This window comes from Salvelinus sp. IW2-2015, linkage group LG11 (assembly GCF_002910315.2).
Source record: "Salvelinus sp. IW2-2015 linkage group LG11, ASM291031v2, whole genome shotgun sequence".
Lineage (NCBI taxonomy): Eukaryota > Metazoa > Chordata > Actinopteri > Salmoniformes > Salmonidae > Salvelinus > Salvelinus sp. IW2-2015.
This window is the reverse complement of record NC_036851.1, coordinates 8,329,286-8,347,851: the sequence shown is the minus strand read 5'-3', so window position 1 is coordinate 8,347,851 and position 18,566 is coordinate 8,329,286. Positions and strand designations below refer to the sequence as shown.

At 41.5% G+C, this 18,566-nt stretch overlaps 1 protein-coding gene across 1 annotated transcript; it reads left to right on the top strand.

Annotated features, from left to right (window-relative positions):
* The first annotated feature begins 3,385 nt into the window (after positions 1-3,385).
* Positions 3,386-17,204, top strand: LOC111969738 (mitochondrial glutamate carrier 1). Its single transcript, XM_023995977.2, has 10 exons — positions 3,386-3,477; positions 7,046-7,177; positions 7,368-7,493; positions 9,496-9,551; positions 10,680-10,770; positions 10,919-11,037; positions 11,127-11,316; positions 15,884-16,038; positions 16,154-16,229; positions 16,382-17,204. Exons 2-10 carry the CDS (start codon positions 7,158-7,160, stop codon positions 16,527-16,529), a joined length of 981 nt encoding a protein of 326 aa, XP_023851745.1. The 5' UTR covers positions 3,386-3,477; positions 7,046-7,157; the 3' UTR covers positions 16,530-17,204.
* Positions 17,205-18,566: the final 1,362 nt, after the last annotated feature.

Below are 18,566 nucleotides of genomic sequence, written 5' to 3'. Positions count from 1 at the left end.
ATGTTGGTTAAGTGTGCCTCAAATTCTAAATCAATCACAGACAGTGTCACAGGCATAACACCCCCACACCATCACACCATCTTCCTCCATGCTTCACGGTGGGAACCACACATGTGGAGATTATCCATTCACCTACTCTGCGCCTCACAAAGACGCGGCGGTTGGAACCAAAAATCTCATATTTGCACTCATCAGACCACAGGACAGATTTCCACCGGCCTAATGTCCATTGCTCGTGTTTCTTGACCCAAGAAAGTCTCTACTTCTTATTGGTGTCCTTTTGTAGTGGTTTCTTTGTAAAAATTTGACCATGAAGGCCTGATTCACGTAGTCTCGTCTGAACAGTTGATGTTGAGATATGTCTGTTACTTGAACTCTGTGAGGTAAAATCTTAGGTGCAGTTAATTGCCGATTTCTGAGGCTAGTAACTCTATTGAACTTATCCTCTGCAGCAGAGGTAACTCTGAGTCTTCCTTTCCTGTGGCGTGAGAGCAAGTTTCATCATAGTGCTTGACGGCTTTTGCAAATGCAGTTGAAGGAATTTTCAAAGTTCTTGAACTTTTCCGGATTGACTGACCTTCATGTCTTAAAGTAATGATGGACTGTCATTTGTCTTTGCTTATTTGAGCTGTTCTTGCCATAATATGGACTTGGTCTTTTATCAAATAGGGCTATCTTCTGTATACCACCCCTACCTTGTCACAACACAACTGATTGGCTCAAATGCATTAAGAAGGAAAGAAATTCCACAAATGTACTTTTAACAAGACACACTTGTAAATTGAAATGCATTCCAGGTGACTACCTCATGAATCTGGTTGAGAGAATGCCAAGAGTGTGCAAAGCTGTCATCAAGGTAAAGGCTGGCTACTTTGAAGAATCTCAAATATAAAATGTTGATCTGTTCAACACTTTTTTGGTTACTACATGATTCCATATGTGTTCTTTCATATTTGTGACGTCTTCCCTATTATTCTGCAACGATAAAAATTGTAAAAAAAAGAACTATGGAATGAGTAGGTGTGTCCAAACTTTTGACTGGTACTGTATGTCATTAAATGACATGTGCTTAACTATGTGGTTTTAATGTACAATAGCTGTGGTTCCTCTTATTTTGGGAGTAATATAACATGATCTATTTTCAATACATGCAACCTAAGAGTTCATGCATGCAAGACAGAGGCTTAGGTTACAGTCAATCGGTCTGAGGGTTTGAAAGTTTTAAAGAACTACTTTTTATTTAATCCCACATTGAAATGAAAGCCAATGAGACAGCTAAAATTGGGCAGTATATTACAACTGTATTTAGTACTAGATAGAAATGTCCTAACAGGGTAATCATGCTGCCTGACAAGTTGAACGATGCTAGCCTTGATGAAGCCCTTACTCTCTTGTGGTTGTTGTAATGTAGCGTGATTTCCTTAGGGTCACGCAATCTGGCTTCAAGCCTACCTCAGGTCAATACCCCCTTCTACCATTTGCTGCTCTGATAAGCAGAAGTAGGATAGTGTATGAGGATCAAAAGCACGTCCTGTTGAGGGATTTGTGATAAAGAAGCACATGTTGTGTTTTCTGAACCGAGGGAGTAGTGTTAATTAAGATCCTAGCCTTGATAAATCTGTTAAGAAATCCCCCTTGGGAGATATCACTCTTGGCATCTCCCTTGGTGTTCCCTTAGGGCAGAGTTTCCCAAACCTCTCCTTGGGCCCATTCAGAAGTTTCACATTTTTGTTTTAAACCTTAACTGGCACACATGGTTCAATTAGTGAACTATTCATCAAGCCTTTGATGAATTAAATCAGGTTTGGCAGTTTAGGGTTAAAACTAAATGTGAAACTTCTGGGAGGGCAGGTGGAGAAACGCTGTGTTAGGGTCAGATGCCCCAGGGTAAAGCTCTATTTAGGGAGATACTCCCCCATCATTAGCTGCAATATGGTCACCTGTTCCGGTAAGGTCTATGTCCTCTGCTGTGACTTCTGATGACAATAATATACAATTAACATGAGGCAGCCAGGACTGGTGAGGTTGTAGTCCAACGGAAGCAAAGAGTGGAGCCGATCCTGGGTAAAACTTGCTATTAGGCTACAAAAGCACACTTTTAAAGGCAACAAAACAAACGGAATAGAGCGCTTCGTAACTGAGGGTTGAACACATCCTCATTTGCGTCTCCATCACAACCTCACTTTTGTGCAGCTGATGCTGGCTATTTAATTGGGAATTAAAGGGGAAGCACCCTATTGGAAGGAGAAGCACTGAGACGGTTCGGACAAATTCAGGGCTGTCACAATATGCTCTCTATTTAGAAACAAAACTAAATAAGTACATAACATTTACCATGTCTTGAGGCCTTCTTAAACCTTTTTTGTCCAGGTCTTTGGTGAATGATGTTGCTGCGGCTGTCCCACTCTATCCATTGGACAGGGGCAAGGCTAATGGAAGGATCAGGTGACTCSCTTTGCAGCTCGCTCCTTCTGATCCTAAAGTATTTATTAAAATCAAACATAGAATGGGAATCTGTGTGTGATTCAAATTTCAACGGTGCGGTATGTACCCAGAATTCAACTGCATTAAAAATATACAGTGGAATTGGGAAGAAATGTCACTTACAGCTAGCTACATGTGGAAATTATATTGCTGTGTGTTAGCTTTCTTGTAGTGCCTCCTCAAATGCCACCTGTGCCGCATCACGCTCTTTGCTCAAGCTTTTTTCTCTATTTGGTTGAACATAAGCATTATTGCATGTTGACATAGAAAAGCAAGTACTAAAATGTGTGATCATATACTGTGAGACACAGTCAAATATATAGTAGATTCACACATCAGAAGGAAATTGGTATACATGGTTGATTTTCATTATCGTGGGAACTGCCTTATATTGTGTAAAAGCCAAAGGCCAAGCCTCCACAGTTAACATGTTTTTGTTATTTATCTGCTTTAACTCAACTTTATTAACTAGATTTGTATATTGACATTTACACAATTTGTATACAGACAGCAAAATGAGAATTACAGTTTAGTTTAAAATGTGCAGCCACCAGTGTAGCGATGTAATCATATTTCTATGGCACACACAGGCCATAAATAAACTAGCTACGCCATCAAATATCTAATTAAAAGGCTTTTTATTCGGTTTATTGGTTGCAACCCAGCCTCTCATTAACTATGTACAAATAAGAACAATGTTTTTATGTACTAATTAATGAGATACTGGGTTGGACTTGACCATATTCTACTGTGGAGCGCATGCTACCGCCCACCACACGCTCTTCTACAACTAAAAGGACCAATGAACCGTCAATATGTAAATCAACAAACCACGATTGGATGGATTGGAACTCCAGGTTTGACGATTTGGCCCCTCCTTCACATGAATGAATGGAATTTTCCACTATCTCGCGTTCAGTAAATTACACGACTGCGAGACTGACGATACTTTCAAGTACAGGAACGAAAGATCTCATTTCACATTTATTTTAGGTGAGTATCATTATCGAACGTTGGCAAATATCAATGTCTCACCATTGTATTTACAATTGTAATGTCATCGGTGATCTTTTTCCTAGCAATACATTATTGGAAATGCAGCGGCTAGTTAGAAGTTAGCCAACGAGCTCGCCCGTAATCAAATAGCTCACGCTAGTGCAACTAAATTACATGTCAGAGATTTGAGTACGAGTTGTTGCTATAGATATACTTGATGATTAATGTTTCAGCAACGTTAGCTATAGCTAGCGAAGTTATTGAATTGGCAATTTCCAGATAAATACAAGCTAACTAACGGTAGCTAGCAAGCTATAAGTTAGTCATTATACGTTACCATGGCCTTGGTAATGTTAACATTAGCTAAGTCAGTAAATGAGGCAATGGTAATAACACATATGAATGTTATTGAATAAGGTTGCTTGTAAAAAATATCATAGATGAATACACAAGTTAGACTGGAGTTGAATCTTGTTCACATGCTGACACGGAATGTGTCTTAGCTAACTTAGCAACTGAGCTGATGCCTCGGGGCCAAGAACACTTTCAATTCATGCAAACGGATGCCTTTGAGGTAGGTACACCCAAAGGACACTGATTAGCACTAACTTTTTAACATTACTAGCTACACGCACATTTTACTCAAGAGTAGCAAGCAGGTTGTAATAATGCGTTTATAATACGTGGGTCAACGTGGACAGTACTACTTGAACTGGGAGCAACGAGTTGTGCTCTTTATTTCTTCAATTTTTATTTAACAGGGCAAGTCAGTTAAGAACAAATTCTTATTTACAATGGCGGCCTTACTGGGGAACAGTGGGTTAACTGCCTTGTTCCGGGGTAGAACGACAGATTTTTTCCCTTGTCAACTCAGGGATTCGATCTAGCAAATTTCGATAACTGGCCTAACGCTCTAACCCAGGGGTGGAGAACCTTTTTGCCATCAAGGGCCATTTGGATATTTCTAAATTAATTTGGGGGCCATATTATTACAATTGGCTATTTTCTGATTTATTCATGTGTTAATGTGACTTTAATCACTGACATTGGTTTCATTGTTTAAATATGACTTATGTTGTCTCCTTGAGTATTTAGAAAAGTGCTAGTCCTATTTAAATAAATATTAGTATTGTAAATAATGCTATTATGATTACTTGTTCAAACTCACCTCTAATGCGATGGCTGAAACAGTTTATCTTTGACGTGGCGTTTGATGTCAGCTGGCAGTGAAGATGACGCTACTCGCAGCTGGTTTTCCAGGTTTGTGTCAGTCAGTCTTGAGCGGAATCGAGTCTTTGCAAGAATCAGTTTGGAAAAGAACTGCTCATAGCAGTAGGTCGTCCCGAACACAGATGCAAATTTAAGTGCATGTCTCCTCAGAACAGGAAAATGCTCAGCACTAATGTACATTTTGTAGAACTCAAGGAGAAGGAGGTTGTTGTACCTGGCTTTGAACTCATCATTGCTTTGCAGCTCAATGACTTTGTGTTGTAGGCCATCCGGCACATCCGCTGGTTCGACGTTAAACGGGGTTGCAAATATGTTCAACTCCAGTTGTTTACTTTTCACATCCCTAAACTGCTCACAAAATGCCTTTGCGAGCTTTCCACACTCACCGGCATATTCCCACGTCATCTCAGGCTCTTGTCCTTGCGTAGTAGGAAAATGCACTGTGTTACCCCTTTCTAGTTGGACTTGCCACAGCTTTCATTTCGTACGATGTCACGTTTTACAGGAGATCGCTGAGAAGCTGGTTCGACCCTTTGGAGCTTGACGTTCAAGTCAGACAGATACTTGGTTATGTCCACCATGAAGGCCAAATCAAACATCCACTTGTCATCACTCAGTTCCGCGACAGGGTTCCCCTTCATCTCCATGAATTGTTTACATCATCCTTCAGTCCGTAAAACCGCGCAAGCATATTTCCACGGCTCAACCATCACACCGGTAAACCAGATCACCATACTCCGATTCAAGATCACTCAATAGCTCCTTAAATTGGCGGTTATTCAGCCCTTTGCTTTTGAAAAATTGATGGTCGACACTACAGTTGCCATTACATTGTTCGGCTTCAGGGACTGTGCACACAGACTTCCTTGATGTATGATGCTGTTGCATACAATTAAATCACTTGGATTAAGACTGAGACAACTCATTTTTTCACTGATGTGGTTAACCTCTTTTTCCAGCCAACCATGGCTTGCCCTCCATCTATAGTAAGGCCACTTAATTTTTCAAACTTTAGCTCAAATTTGCTCATAGCTGAGAAACGTTTCTCAAACAAGCCCTCACCTCAGGTGATGCCATGCATGGCTTCCAAAGACAGCAATTCCTCCCTTATGTCAAACTCAGTGGTAATCCCACACACAAAAATGGCAAATTGGGCAGTATTTGTTACGTCAGTCGTTTCATCACATGCCAAAGAGAAACTCGACACTTGGATTTAGGATAAAAAATAAAATCAAACTATTGTGGGAAAACGACTTCTACCTCCTCCCTGTAGGCTGTGTCGTTGTTGTTGACCATGCACCCTTCTGGCTCCTGTGTTGAGGATCAGCGAAGTGGAGGTGTTGTTTCCTACCTTCACCACCTGGGGACGGCCCGTCAGGATGTCCAGGACCCAGTTGCACAGGGCGGGGTTCAGACCCAGGGCCCTGAGCTTAATGATGAGAATAGAGGGTACTATGGTGTTGAATGCTGAGCTTTAGTCAATGAACTGCATTCTTACATAGGTATTCCTCTTGTCCAGATGGGATAGGGTGATTGCATCCTCTGGATCTATTGGGGCTATTGGGACATTTTGCCTGTTTGATTGCCTTACGAAGGGAATAACTACACTATTTGTATTCGGCCATATTCTCAATCACCTTGCCATGGTTAAATGCCGTTGTTCGCGCTTTCAGTTTTGCGCGAATGCTGCCATCTATCCACGGTTTCTGGTTTGGGTACATTTTAATAGTCACAGTGGGTACAACATCTCCTATATACTTCCTGATGAACTCAGTCACCGTATCTGTGTATTTGTCGATATTATTCTGAGGCTACCTGGAACATATCCCAGTTCACGTGATCAAAACAATCTTGAAGCGTGGATTCCGATTGGTCAGACCAGTATTGAATAGACTTTAGCATGGGTACTTCCTGTTTGATTTTCTGCCTATAGGAAAGGAGGAGCAACATGGAGTCGTGATCAGATTTGCCAAATGGAGGGCGGGGGAGGGCCTTGTAGGCATTTTGAAAAGTTGAGTAGCAGTGATCCAATGTTTTACCAGCGCGAGTACAGCAGTCAATGTGCTGGTAGAACTTCGGTAGTGTTTTCCTAAAATTTGTTTTGCTTTGTTAAAATCCCCAGCTACTATAATTGCGGCCTCAGGATATGTGGTTTCCAGTTTGCATCAACTCCAGCGTAGTTCTTTGAGGGCCGTCATGGTATCATCTTGAGGGGGAATATACACAACTGTGACTATAACCGAAGAGAATTCTCTTGGGAGGTAATGTTGCTTTTGTGTACCTCGTCCTCTAGACTAAAAGTCTATATATAATCTCCCTGGCTCTTCCCCTCCAGAACTCTACTCAGCTGCTCATCAGCACTTGATCTACTGACCACTACAATCTACTTACAACTAGCTAAGATCTCACAGCTCCGTTCTACATCTGCTACCTATCTGAAATATACCATGGCCAAGCAGCAGATCAGGTACTGTCACTGTAGGTTTCTCTATCTCATACTGTATGTGCAATAGATGTCTAGATGTTACTAACCCCAGAAAATTAATCATCAGTACAGTTTTCATAAGGGCATGCATCCATTATATTTTATCTATTTCAAGTGCGTTGAAGTTCTGTGATATGCCAATCTGAACATAAACTCAAACTGTTTTTTCCAGCCTTCCAGCTAAACTGATTAATGGTGGTATTGCTGGCATTGTGGGGGTTACCTGTGTGTTTCCCATCGACCTGGTAAAGACCAGGCTACAGAACCAGAGGCAAGGCCAACAGACCTACAAAAACATGTGAGTCCTTTACTCTGTCCTCCCTTCTCATGTCATGCCGTGTGACTGCATAGCTAAATCTTGATCGTTTATTGGATGATGATAATAATAATAATAAATCTTTTTAAACTCAAAGGCATGGAAGGATGACACTAACATACCTGCCAACATGCATGCATTTTTTATTCCATGCACACAATTACAGTTCAAAGTAGCTGGTACTCAACCGTCTCAAGTTGGAGCTGAGCCAGTCAAACGACTTCGGCGAGTTGGAAAAATCTCTAGCGCTCCGTCCCGTGGCCGTAGTACTATTGTCCTTCCGCCAACTGGATGGCAGCTCCCCACTTCGTCCATTGATACCACTTATGTGTGAGGGGAAAAATAGAGAACGAACTGTTAACCGAATATATAACATTTGTACAGATGGCGGCAGGTAGCTTAGCGGTTAAGAGCGTTGAGCCAGTAACCAAAGGGTTGCTGGTTCGAACCACCAAGCCAACTAGGTGAAAAATCTGTCTGCACTTGAGCAAGACAGTTAACCCTAATTGCGCCTCCTGTAAGTTGCGCTGGATAAGAGCGCCTGCTAAATGATTCAAATGTAAATGTTGGTGTTAGTCAAGCACAACCACTATTTTGTAGTTGGCTCCTTAGTTAAGGCGTCATTACGATGAAGGTAGTTAGCTACAGAGTTTAGTTAACTAAGTGAGAATACTTTCTTGCCCGCACATGCTTTGATCTCCGCAAAGGTAGTGGGTGTGAGGGCATTGACGAGCAAGGAAACGTGCAGGGTTGCGGTAGTTTAGTGCGCGTCGCTGCATGGATGGAAACAGACATGGCAGAGAGAGCTGTTCCGCCCAATACTGTCCTTCAGAGAAAGTTGTTAGGCCTACTAATCTGAACAGTTTATGGTCATTAATCAGTACTTGATCTGTCCTCTTGATATGGCTATGTCAACAGTAGGCTGCTAATGATGTGATAATAGTCAGTTCACCAATGACAACAAGGCATGCTGAATGAATGGTCGCCTAGTAGTCGGACCTAACTTGATGGATGAGGTCAGGGATAAAGATCTGCAACAAGCTCATATAGGCCTAGTTCAGTTGTTTCATATTCCAAATAGCTTACAGTAAACTAGAGTACGACATTGCATCCAGTAATTTAATTATTCAGAATTTTCTCTCCGAACAAAATTTAAGACGCCAGTTTACATTTTCACTAGGCTATCCACATCGACACCTATTATTTAGAATAATCACTACCCCAAAATTTAACCTAGAAAAATTGTCATTGGGACTACAATTTTATTTAGGATCATACACAAGACTTGGATACAATGTTTGATGTAGTTTCAGACTCAAGGTTTCAGGAAATGGCCGTTGGAGTTTTCCCTTCCTGACCGTAGGCCTACATTAGCACCACCTTGTCGGAAAATCCTAGGGAGAACCCTGATTTGAACATTTAAACATATTTCTAGTTGGCTACTGATGAGCAGGCAATTACCAAGTATCCATAAGTCTATAGCCCACCATTCTTATTGAGGCAGTCTTTTTGCCAACATCATTATTAGGCTTAAAAGGTGCTCAACTGGTAAATTCTTCAAGGTTAGCAGGTYTGCACTAAATATATAGGATGGGATATCTTGGTCAGAACTTCAAAGAATCCGGTTGCCATTGTGAAAGCATAGACTAATGCCAGGTTTTGAATCCGGTGTCTGTAACGACTGACTCCCGCCATTGTCCTATTCTTTCCCGTTGAGTAATCCTGAGGAATGTGCGAGGGGAGATGAAATTTCCCTCTGCTCTGTGCACCCATTCAGCTGTCATCTCCACTCCAAGCCTTAAGCCCCTTGATGTTCCTTAGTTGTGTTTTACCTACATGGGTAGACATGGCTGTACTTTGTATTTACATATTATTTGTTGGATGACGTCTCTTTGAAACTTTTTTGTCATGATTGCAGCTATTCATGAAATAATTAGTTGTTGTGAGAAATTTCCCTCATTCTGACATGTCTTTTCTCTCTCAGGATGGACTGCCTTGTCAAAACCGTTAGATCAGAAGGATACTTTGGCATGTATAGAGGTAAGAGTAATTTCATTTTTAGTCTTAGTTTTATAGTAGTGGTTCTATACCTAGTCAACAGGGGGTTATTAGTGAAATTGCAACAAACTGATCAGAATTGAATTATATATTGACTTAAAGTATAAGCTGTCAAGTTGCTGTTCATAATTAATGCAGTAGTTGCTCATTACTGATAGAAAAAAACCAATATTCACATGTGACCTTAAAAATTGATAGATTGTCACCACAATGTAGTGATGTTTATATGCATCCTTCATTATGCAAATTGTTTGTTACTTCATGCTCATTTGAATTTTAATTGAATGACAAATGGTAGAATATTCTCCATCAGTCCTTTATAAAAGGAAATTGTCACATTTTCAATTGATCACATGATCAGTGTTCAGTGAAATGCATTACTATAGCCTTACTGAAACTGAATATTGTATGTAACACATTTATGATGGGCAACAGTGTCTATTGTGGAGAGGAGGTTGGAGCCCGTTTTATGGAGCTCCATTTGTGTGAGGAATGCTTGTTTTTTTTGCATCTGTGTTTTTCATATTACAGACGTGGATCCCCCTGGGATATTGAGAGGCTAGCCGATATGGCGCAGCCACGCTGGAGGCAAATCATTTAATGGTTCTTACTACACTGCTCTATTTCAACTAGGCAAACATTGTTGTTTTTTTATGTGCTATCTGTGAAATATTTTTCTCCTTCATGTCTTTATACAACTTATTCTCACCTCTCCTGTCGACTCTTTTGACTTTCTCTGTTCGTTCACCAACACTTGTGATYATTGACATTCAGTGTTCTTGGGAAAATGTATATCGTAGTAGTTGCTAAGGCTACCTTCATTCTCGTCTATCCATTCCCCACTGGCACGTAGACTAGCCTACACCTTAATCTAAAGTCTTCTTCCCACATAGTTTTCTAAATAAATGTTGGTCTTTCTTACATTAGATTAGCCTAACTTTTCACATTCTCAATTTTCATTTCCCATCCTCTCTGCATGCCCTTTTCTGGTCTCTTCTCATTCATGTTCTGCTTTCATCATGTTTCTCATGTTTTAATGTAACTCATTGTCTTGACTTGCTTGTGATGAATTTTTAAGGTTTGACTAATGGTCAATTGTTTTGTCTTCAGGTGCTGCTGTGAATCTGACCCTGGTCACTCCTGAGAAGGCCATCAAACTAGCCGCAAATGACTTCTTCCGGCAGTATCTTAGCAAAAATGAGTAAGTGACAGTTTACATTTCTGCCATTTTAAAGACAGTAGATTAAGAGGAAGATTGATGTAGTGTAATAGATGTGTAATAACGTGTCCAACTAATCATTGACGAGACCAATCCCATGCATGCTTTCTAATCTGATTCTTTGTTGCAGGAAGGGCTTGACGGTGTTTAAGGAGATGTTGGCAGGATGTGGTGCAGGCATGTGCCAGGTTGTCATTACTACTCCTATGGAAATGCTCAAGATTCAACTTCAGGATGCAGGAAGGCTAGGTAAGCAAGGTCACAGTATTTTCCTGATTTGATTGATGATGGAAGTTTATGCAAATATATGAATGTATTTTTGTTGTTTTTCATCCCAGCGGCTCAGCAGAGAAAGCCAGCCTCGATGTCACCCACTAAGTTGGCTTCCACCAGGGTGCTGAGCAGGTCCTACAACGCGGGGCCCAGCGCTGCAGTCAGTGCGTTGTCTGCTACCCAGATCGCCCGGGAACTTCTCCGCACACAAGGCATCCAGGGCCTCTACAAAGGCCTCTGGGCCACCCTCATGAGGTAAGGGATTGTTACACATGAATGTGACTCATGTGAAGTAATTTGTTTTATGGGGCGCTGGGCTAGAAAACAAACAGGAATATAACTTATATATATAAAGTTTAAGAACACCTACTCATTCAAGGGTTTTTCTTTATTTTTACTATTTTCTACATTGTAGAATAATAGTGAAGACATCAAAACTATGAAATAACACATGGAATCGTGTAGTAACCAAAATGGTGTTAAACAAATCAAAATATATTTGAGATCCTTCAAATTTGCCACCCTTTGCCTTGATGACAGCTTTGCATGCTCTTGGCATTCTCTCAACTAGCTTCATGAGGTAGTCACCTGGAATGCATTTCAATTAACAGGTGTGCCTTGACAAAAGTTAATTTGTGGAATTTCTTTCCTTCTTAATGCATTTGAGCCAATCGGTTATGTTGTGACAAGGTAGGGGTGGTCAACAGAAGATAGCCCTATTTGGTAAAAGATCAAGTCCATATTATGGCAAGAACAACTCAAATAAGCAAAGAGAAATAACAGTCCGTCATTACTTTAACCTTTCTGGCGCAGGCGTTCCGCTAGCGACCCACCTCGACAACATCCRGTGAAATTGCRGAGCGCAAAATTCAAATTACAGAAATAGAAATATTTAACATTCATGAAAATACAAGTGTCATACATCAAAATAAAGCTTGTTAATCCAGCCGCTGTCAGATTTCAAAAAKACTTTACGGCGAAGGCACACCATGCGATTATCTGAGGACAGCTCCCCACATACAAAAGCATGAAAAACATTTTYCCACCAGGCAGGTGCGCCACAAAWGTCAGAAATAGCGATTATAATAAATCCCTTACCTTTGAAGATCTTCTTCTGTTGGCACTCCAAAAGGTCCCAGCTACATCACAAATGGTATTTTTGTTTGATGAAGTCCTTCTTTATAACCCCAAAAACTCAGTTTAGCTGGCGCGCTTCATTCAATAATCCACCGGTTTCCCTCCTTCAAAATGCATACAAAATGAATCCCAAACGTTACCAATAAACTTCTCCAAACAAGTCAAACAACGTTTATAATCAAACCTCAGGTACCCTAATACGTAAATAAACGATAAAATGTAAGCCTGAGAATCGTTATTGTCTTTACCGGAGATAAACAACAAAGAAAGCGCTCTCATCCACACGCATGAAAACACTACAGACAAAATGGGAGCCACTTAGAAAAACTACAAATTCTATCAAATTTTTCCAAAAACAAGCCTGAAACTCTTTCTAAAGACTGTTGACATCTAGTGGAAGCCCTAGGAACTGCAATCTGGGAGGATTTCGCGTCATAATAAACATGACAGCCATTGGAAACAGTGGTAGGCTGAAATTATTATTTTTGTTGGATGGTTTGTCCTCGGGGTTTCGCCTGCTGTATCAGTTCTGTTATACTCACAGACATTATTTTAATAGTTTTAGAAACTTTAGTGTTTTCTACCCATGCATATCCTAGTTTCTGGGCATGAGTAACAGGCAGTTTACTTTGGGCACGCTTTTCATCCGGACGTCGAAATACTGCCCCCTAGCCCAAAGAGGTTTTAAGACATGAAGGTCAGTCAATCCATAAGATTTCAAGAACTTTGAAAGTTTCTTCAAATGCAATAGCAAAAACCTTTCAAGCGCTATGATAAAACTGGCTCTCATGAGGACCGCCAAAGGAATGGAAGACCCAGAGTTACCTCTGCCTCAGAGGATAAGTTCGTTAGTTACCCGCCTCGGAAATTGCAGCCCAAATAAGTAACAGACACATCTCAACATCAACTTTTCAGAAGAGACTGTGTGTGAGTCAAGCCTTCATGGTTGAATTGCTGCAAAGAAACCACTACGAAAGGTCACCAATAAGAAGAGACTTGCTTGGGCGAAGAAACACAAGCAATGGTCATTAGACCGGTGGAAATTTTGTCCTTTCGTCTGTCCAATTTTTGTTTTTGGTTCCAACCGCTGTGTCTTTGTGAGACGCGGTGTGGGTGGACGGATGATCTCTGCATGTGTATTTTCCACCGTAAAGTATGGAGGAGGTGGTGTTACGGTGTGGGGGTGCTTTGCTGGTGATACTTTGTGATTTATTTATAATTCAAGGCACACTTAACCAGCATAGCCTTCACAGCATTCTGCAGTGATACAACATCCCATCTGGTTTGCGCTTTGTGGGACTATCATTTGTTTTTCAACAGGACAATGACCAAACACACCTYCAGGCTGTGTMAGGGCTATTTTATTAAGAAGAMGAGTGATGGAGTGCTGCATCAGATGGCCTGGCCTCCACAATCCTCCGACCTCAACCAAATTGAGATTGTTTGGAATGAGTCGGACGCGGAGTGAAGGAAAGCCAACGAGTGCTCAGCATATGTGGGAACTCTTTCAAGACCTTTGGAAAAGCATTCCAGGTTAAGCTGGTTGAGCGAATGCCAGGAGTGTGCAAAAATGTCATTGAGGCGAAGGGTCGCTATTTGAAGAATCTCAAATATTAAAAAATATATTTTTTTATTTGTTTTAACACTTTTTTTTTGTTACTACATGATTCCATATGTTATTTCATAGTTTTGATGTCTTCACTATTATTCTACAATGTAGAAAATAGTACAAATAAAGAACCCCTTGAATGAGTAGGTGTTCTAAAACTTTTGCCGGTGTTATGTAATGTATGTATGTATGTATGTATGTGTAAGCAAGCATGGGCGTATACGTACAGGTTGGTCTAATCCTGGATGCCAATTGGTTAAAAATGCATTCCAGTCGGTGTCTATTCCACAAGTTACCACCTGCTAAATCTATGACTTTGAAATGCCTATTTACTCTTTTCCACCTGACTGCGCAATCCACTGTCTCATCAGTCCAGGCAGACAATTTATAAACTTGATAAACTTCTGGCTGCACTGCTTGACGTGACCGTAAGTTAGCCGTAGTTGGCTAGATAGCAAGCAAGGGATAGGAATGTTGTCAGCCAGTCTCGGGCCTTTGCCTCGGGCCTAACAACAACTGTGCCAATTTATACTCCAAACACTGGCTTCTCTGGCATTATAGCTTAAATCTATAACTAAACTGAGCAAAATAAGAAATGTCCCTTTTTCAGGACCCTGTCTTTCAAAGATAATTTGTAGAAATCCAAATAACTTCACAGATCTTCATTGTAAAGGGTTTAAAMACTGTTTCCCATGCTTGTTCAATGAACCATAAACAATTAATGAACATGCAACTGTGGAATGGTCGTTAAGACACTAACAGCTTACAGACGGAAGGCAATTAAGGTCACAGTTATGAAAACTTAGGACACTAAAGAGGCCTTTCTACTGACTCTGAAAAACACCAAAAGAAAGATGCCCAGGGTCCCTGCTAATCTGCGTGAACGTGCCTTAGGCATGCTGCAAGGAGGCATGAGGACTGCAGATGTGGTTAGGGCAATAAATTGCAATGTCTGTACTGTGAGTTGCCTAAGACAGCGCTACAGGAAGACAGGACGGACAGCTGACCGTCCTCGCAGTGGCAGACCACGTGTAACAACAACTGCATAGGATCGGTACATCCGAACATCACACCGCGGGACAGGTACAGGATGGCAACAACTGCCCGAGTTACACCAGGAACGCACAATCCCTCTATCAGTGCTCAGACTGTCCGCAATAGGCTGAGAGAGGCTGGACTGAGGGCTTGTAGGCCTGTTGTAAGGCAGGTCCTCACCAGACATCACCGGCAACAACGTTGCCTATGTGCACAAACCCACTGTCGCTGGACCAGACAGGACTGGTCAAAAGTGCTCTTCACTGACAAGTCGCGGTTTTGTCTCACCAGGGGTGATGGTCGGATTCGCGTTTATCGTCGAAGGAATGAGCATTACACCAAGGCCTGTACTCTGGAGCAGGATCGAGGTGGAGGGTCCGTCATGGTCTGGGGCGGTGTGCAACAGCATCATCGAACTGAGCTTGTTGTCATTGCAGGCAAACTCAACACTGTGCGTTACAGGGAAGACATCCTCCTCCCTCAGGTATCCTTCCTGCAGGCTCATCCCGACATGACCCTCCAGCATGACAATGCCACCAGTCATACTGCTCATTCTGTGTGTGATTTCCTGCAAGACAGGAATGTCAGTGTTCTGCCATGGCCAGCGAAGAGCCTGGATCTCAATCCCATTGAGCACGTCTGGGACCTGTTGGATCGGAGGTTGAGGGCTAGCGCCATTCCCCCCCCAGAAATGTCTGGGAACTTGCAGGTGTCTTGGAAGAGTGGGATAACATCTCACAGCAAGCACTGGCAAATCTGGTGCAGTCCATGAGGAGGAAATGCACTGCAGTACTTAATGCAGCTGGTGGCCACACCAGATACTGACTTACTTTTGATTTTGACCCCCCMAAAATKTTTGGTTATTCACATGTCTGTGGAACTTGTTCAGTTTGTGTCTCAGTGGTTGAATCTTGTTATGTTCATACAAATATTTACACATGTTAAGTTTGCTGAAAACAAATGCAGTTGACAGTGAGAGGACGTTTTCTTTCTTTGCTGAATTTATTTACCAACCAGTGAAATACTTGTTTTGTGTTTCAGAGATGTTCCCTTCTCCATGGTCTACTTCCCACTGTTCGCCCACCTCAACCGGCTGGGCCAGCCCTCTCAAGATCAATCGGCACCCTTCTACTGGGCCTTCTTCTCTGGCTGTCTGGCTGGCTCTACCGCAGCTGTGGCAGTCAATCCTTGTGATGGTGAGTTCGTAATCTCTGTCTCGGTTTGTTGACCCACTTTTATTAAGCTAGTGGAATGTGGGTTTGATTTACTGCTGTAGTTCCTGCTATAACAAGTTCTCGCACTTTATTCCAGTTGTGAAAACGAGATTGCAATCTCTAAACAAAGGCGCCAGTGAGGAGAGCTACAACGGTGTGGTTGACTGTGTCAGGTACGGAGTCAGTCTTATCACTCTTAATACTTGTATTTTCCTGCCTTTGATCTTTTTGCAACTTCACAACCAGTGAGGTCTATAATAATTGATTTACACACATTCCTGCAGTTCAAGCAGTGATGATTTATTTATTCTCTGTCTCATGGCAGTAAGATCATGCGTAAGGAGGGTCCCTCTGCCTTCCTGAAGGGAGCAGGCTGCAGGGCGCTGGTCATCGCTCCTCTCTTCGGCATCGCACAGGTCATGTACTTTATTGGCATCGGAGAGTTCATCCTGGACCTGTCCCCTTTCAACTAACTACCTGTCTGCGTGAGATGAGCAACCCTGCCTGGCTGTGCATGGGACTCTCACACGTCGGATGAAAAGTATCTCAGAAAAAGACTGGCAGCTATACACCGTCAGTATATATTACAGAAAATAAACCCACGTAAGACTGTTGAGGTGTCAGAGCTTTGGAGCCTGGAAAAGACAGGAAAACCTCCTGTATGGTCTAATGGCTGCACTGCACGTCCTCCAAATGTTTTCCTGGCTTATTTAATGGGCTGTGACCAATGTTTTCGCCAGTTTGCTGAACTGGGGACCGAGAACTGCAAGTGGCTCTGCCTGGGGAGCACCTCTGGTTCCTTTTTCTCTGTGAGGCACAGGAGGTGGGGACCACTTCAACACAACCAATGACTGAAGGCCATTTCACACCTTTAAAAAAAAAATGTAATTCATTGTTTGTCTGAAATTTTTTGGGGGATAATTTAAGATTCCACTTTTGTGCTGTTGCTTGAATGCAATAGTGTGGAGTCGAGATGTTGTGTGGGTATTTCAAAGCCTCAATCATGTACTGTATTTGCAATCATGTGACTTCTTCAAGCCTTCAATTAATCCGATTTACATGTCTGAATTGTTAAATTCACTGTGGTCAACTGAGGCCAAAAATCTCGAAATATTCTAGAAGTAGCTTTTTATCATTTTTTTTWWAAAGAAACACATTTTTAACTGGCACCATTTCACCAAGGTTTAGTTTGAGATCGATGGACCAAGCACTTAATGGCTATTCCACAGCAACAACTCATGGTTTGTTGCCAGACAGATGACCCCCATCATGGTTTAATGAATTGTCAGCACTGTTAATCTTTTTTTGTATTGTTTTTATATTCTATATACTTGTGAGATGAATTCATATAATGTAGTATATACATTAGAGTTGTGGAGTGTTCTGTTGTTGTCCATGTTACTTCAGGGATATATATATATATATTAGGTCAAGACTTAGATTAGTTAATGGCCATTATTTAGKTTTTTTTTGTATTAATAACATGCCCCTAAATTTCATGCAAATAGTTTTGTATTTTCCTTATGAGTGGATTGGTATTTCTCCACACTGTAAGGAAGCAATACTTTATCCAGACTGACTGAGCCTGCCAAATGGCATCACTGATACGATCTGCACCCAGGTAATCTAACACAGGAAATGACTGTTACATTGGTTTGTATGTTGTATTTCTAGTTTTGTTTGAGTATATGTTTATCAAATAAACATCTAACAGCTGTCTGCTCTTAACTGGGTTGAATAGTCTCATTTATTTGCGCTTTCTCTCAGGATATCCCAAACATTTTAAAAGAATAGAAACTTGTTCCCATTACTGTTTTATTTTACAGGCAATTAAACCGCTACTAAATGGACATGGTGATAAAAGCGTTCATTGGTTTCTTTTTTTTGTTTGACATTATTAGCATAAACTGGATTCTACAACAGCCTACTGTGAATAGCCTACAACGCCAACAAGAATTCACACAAAATACACGAACTCACTGTAACAGTTCACACATTGCATGCTCTAATAGAGATCACTCAGGACAATGCAAAATACATTTATCCTCTAGACTTCAGAAGGTTAGACATTTACAGAATGACAGTACTTCATAAATGCAGCTGCTTCCCTGACCCAGAACACTGATGACAGTAGTTATTCAGAATGTCAGTCAAGTTGAAACGGGCTCTTTTTGGATTGTAGGCCCACACTCCCAGCTCATAAAGATGCAGGCGATACTTCTAGCAGAGCACCACTTTGCTAATGGAGGTAAGTGAGGGCAAAAACCACACAGGTTGTTCAAGTGAAATATGCAGTTGCGTGAGGGTGGGTCGCTTGGGCTTGTCTGTACAAAGTAGGCATGTAGTGACTAATGAAATGTATGCTGCAAAGGTGCAAGTCCCAACAACAGTTATGTAAAACTCCCAAGACTGGAGTTAAGGTTACTGACCTACATACAACTTTAACAAGCAGATTGGTGACTACAGTAGCCCTGTACATGCAATTAACCCTTAAAATGGGAAATCTGCAT

Bases quoted from the DNA above. Each gene is read 5' to 3' on its own strand.
- LOC111969738 (XM_023995977.2), top strand. From the start codon at position 7,158: ATGGCCAAGCAGCAGATCAG. The intron at 7,494-9,495 runs GTGAGTCCTTTA...TTTCTCTCTCAG, and splicing joins CAACAGACCTACAAAAACAT to GATGGACTGCCTTGTCAAAA. The intron at 11,317-15,883 runs GTAAGGGATTGT...TTTGTGTTTCAG, and splicing joins CTCTGGGCCACCCTCATGAG to AGATGTTCCCTTCTCCATGG.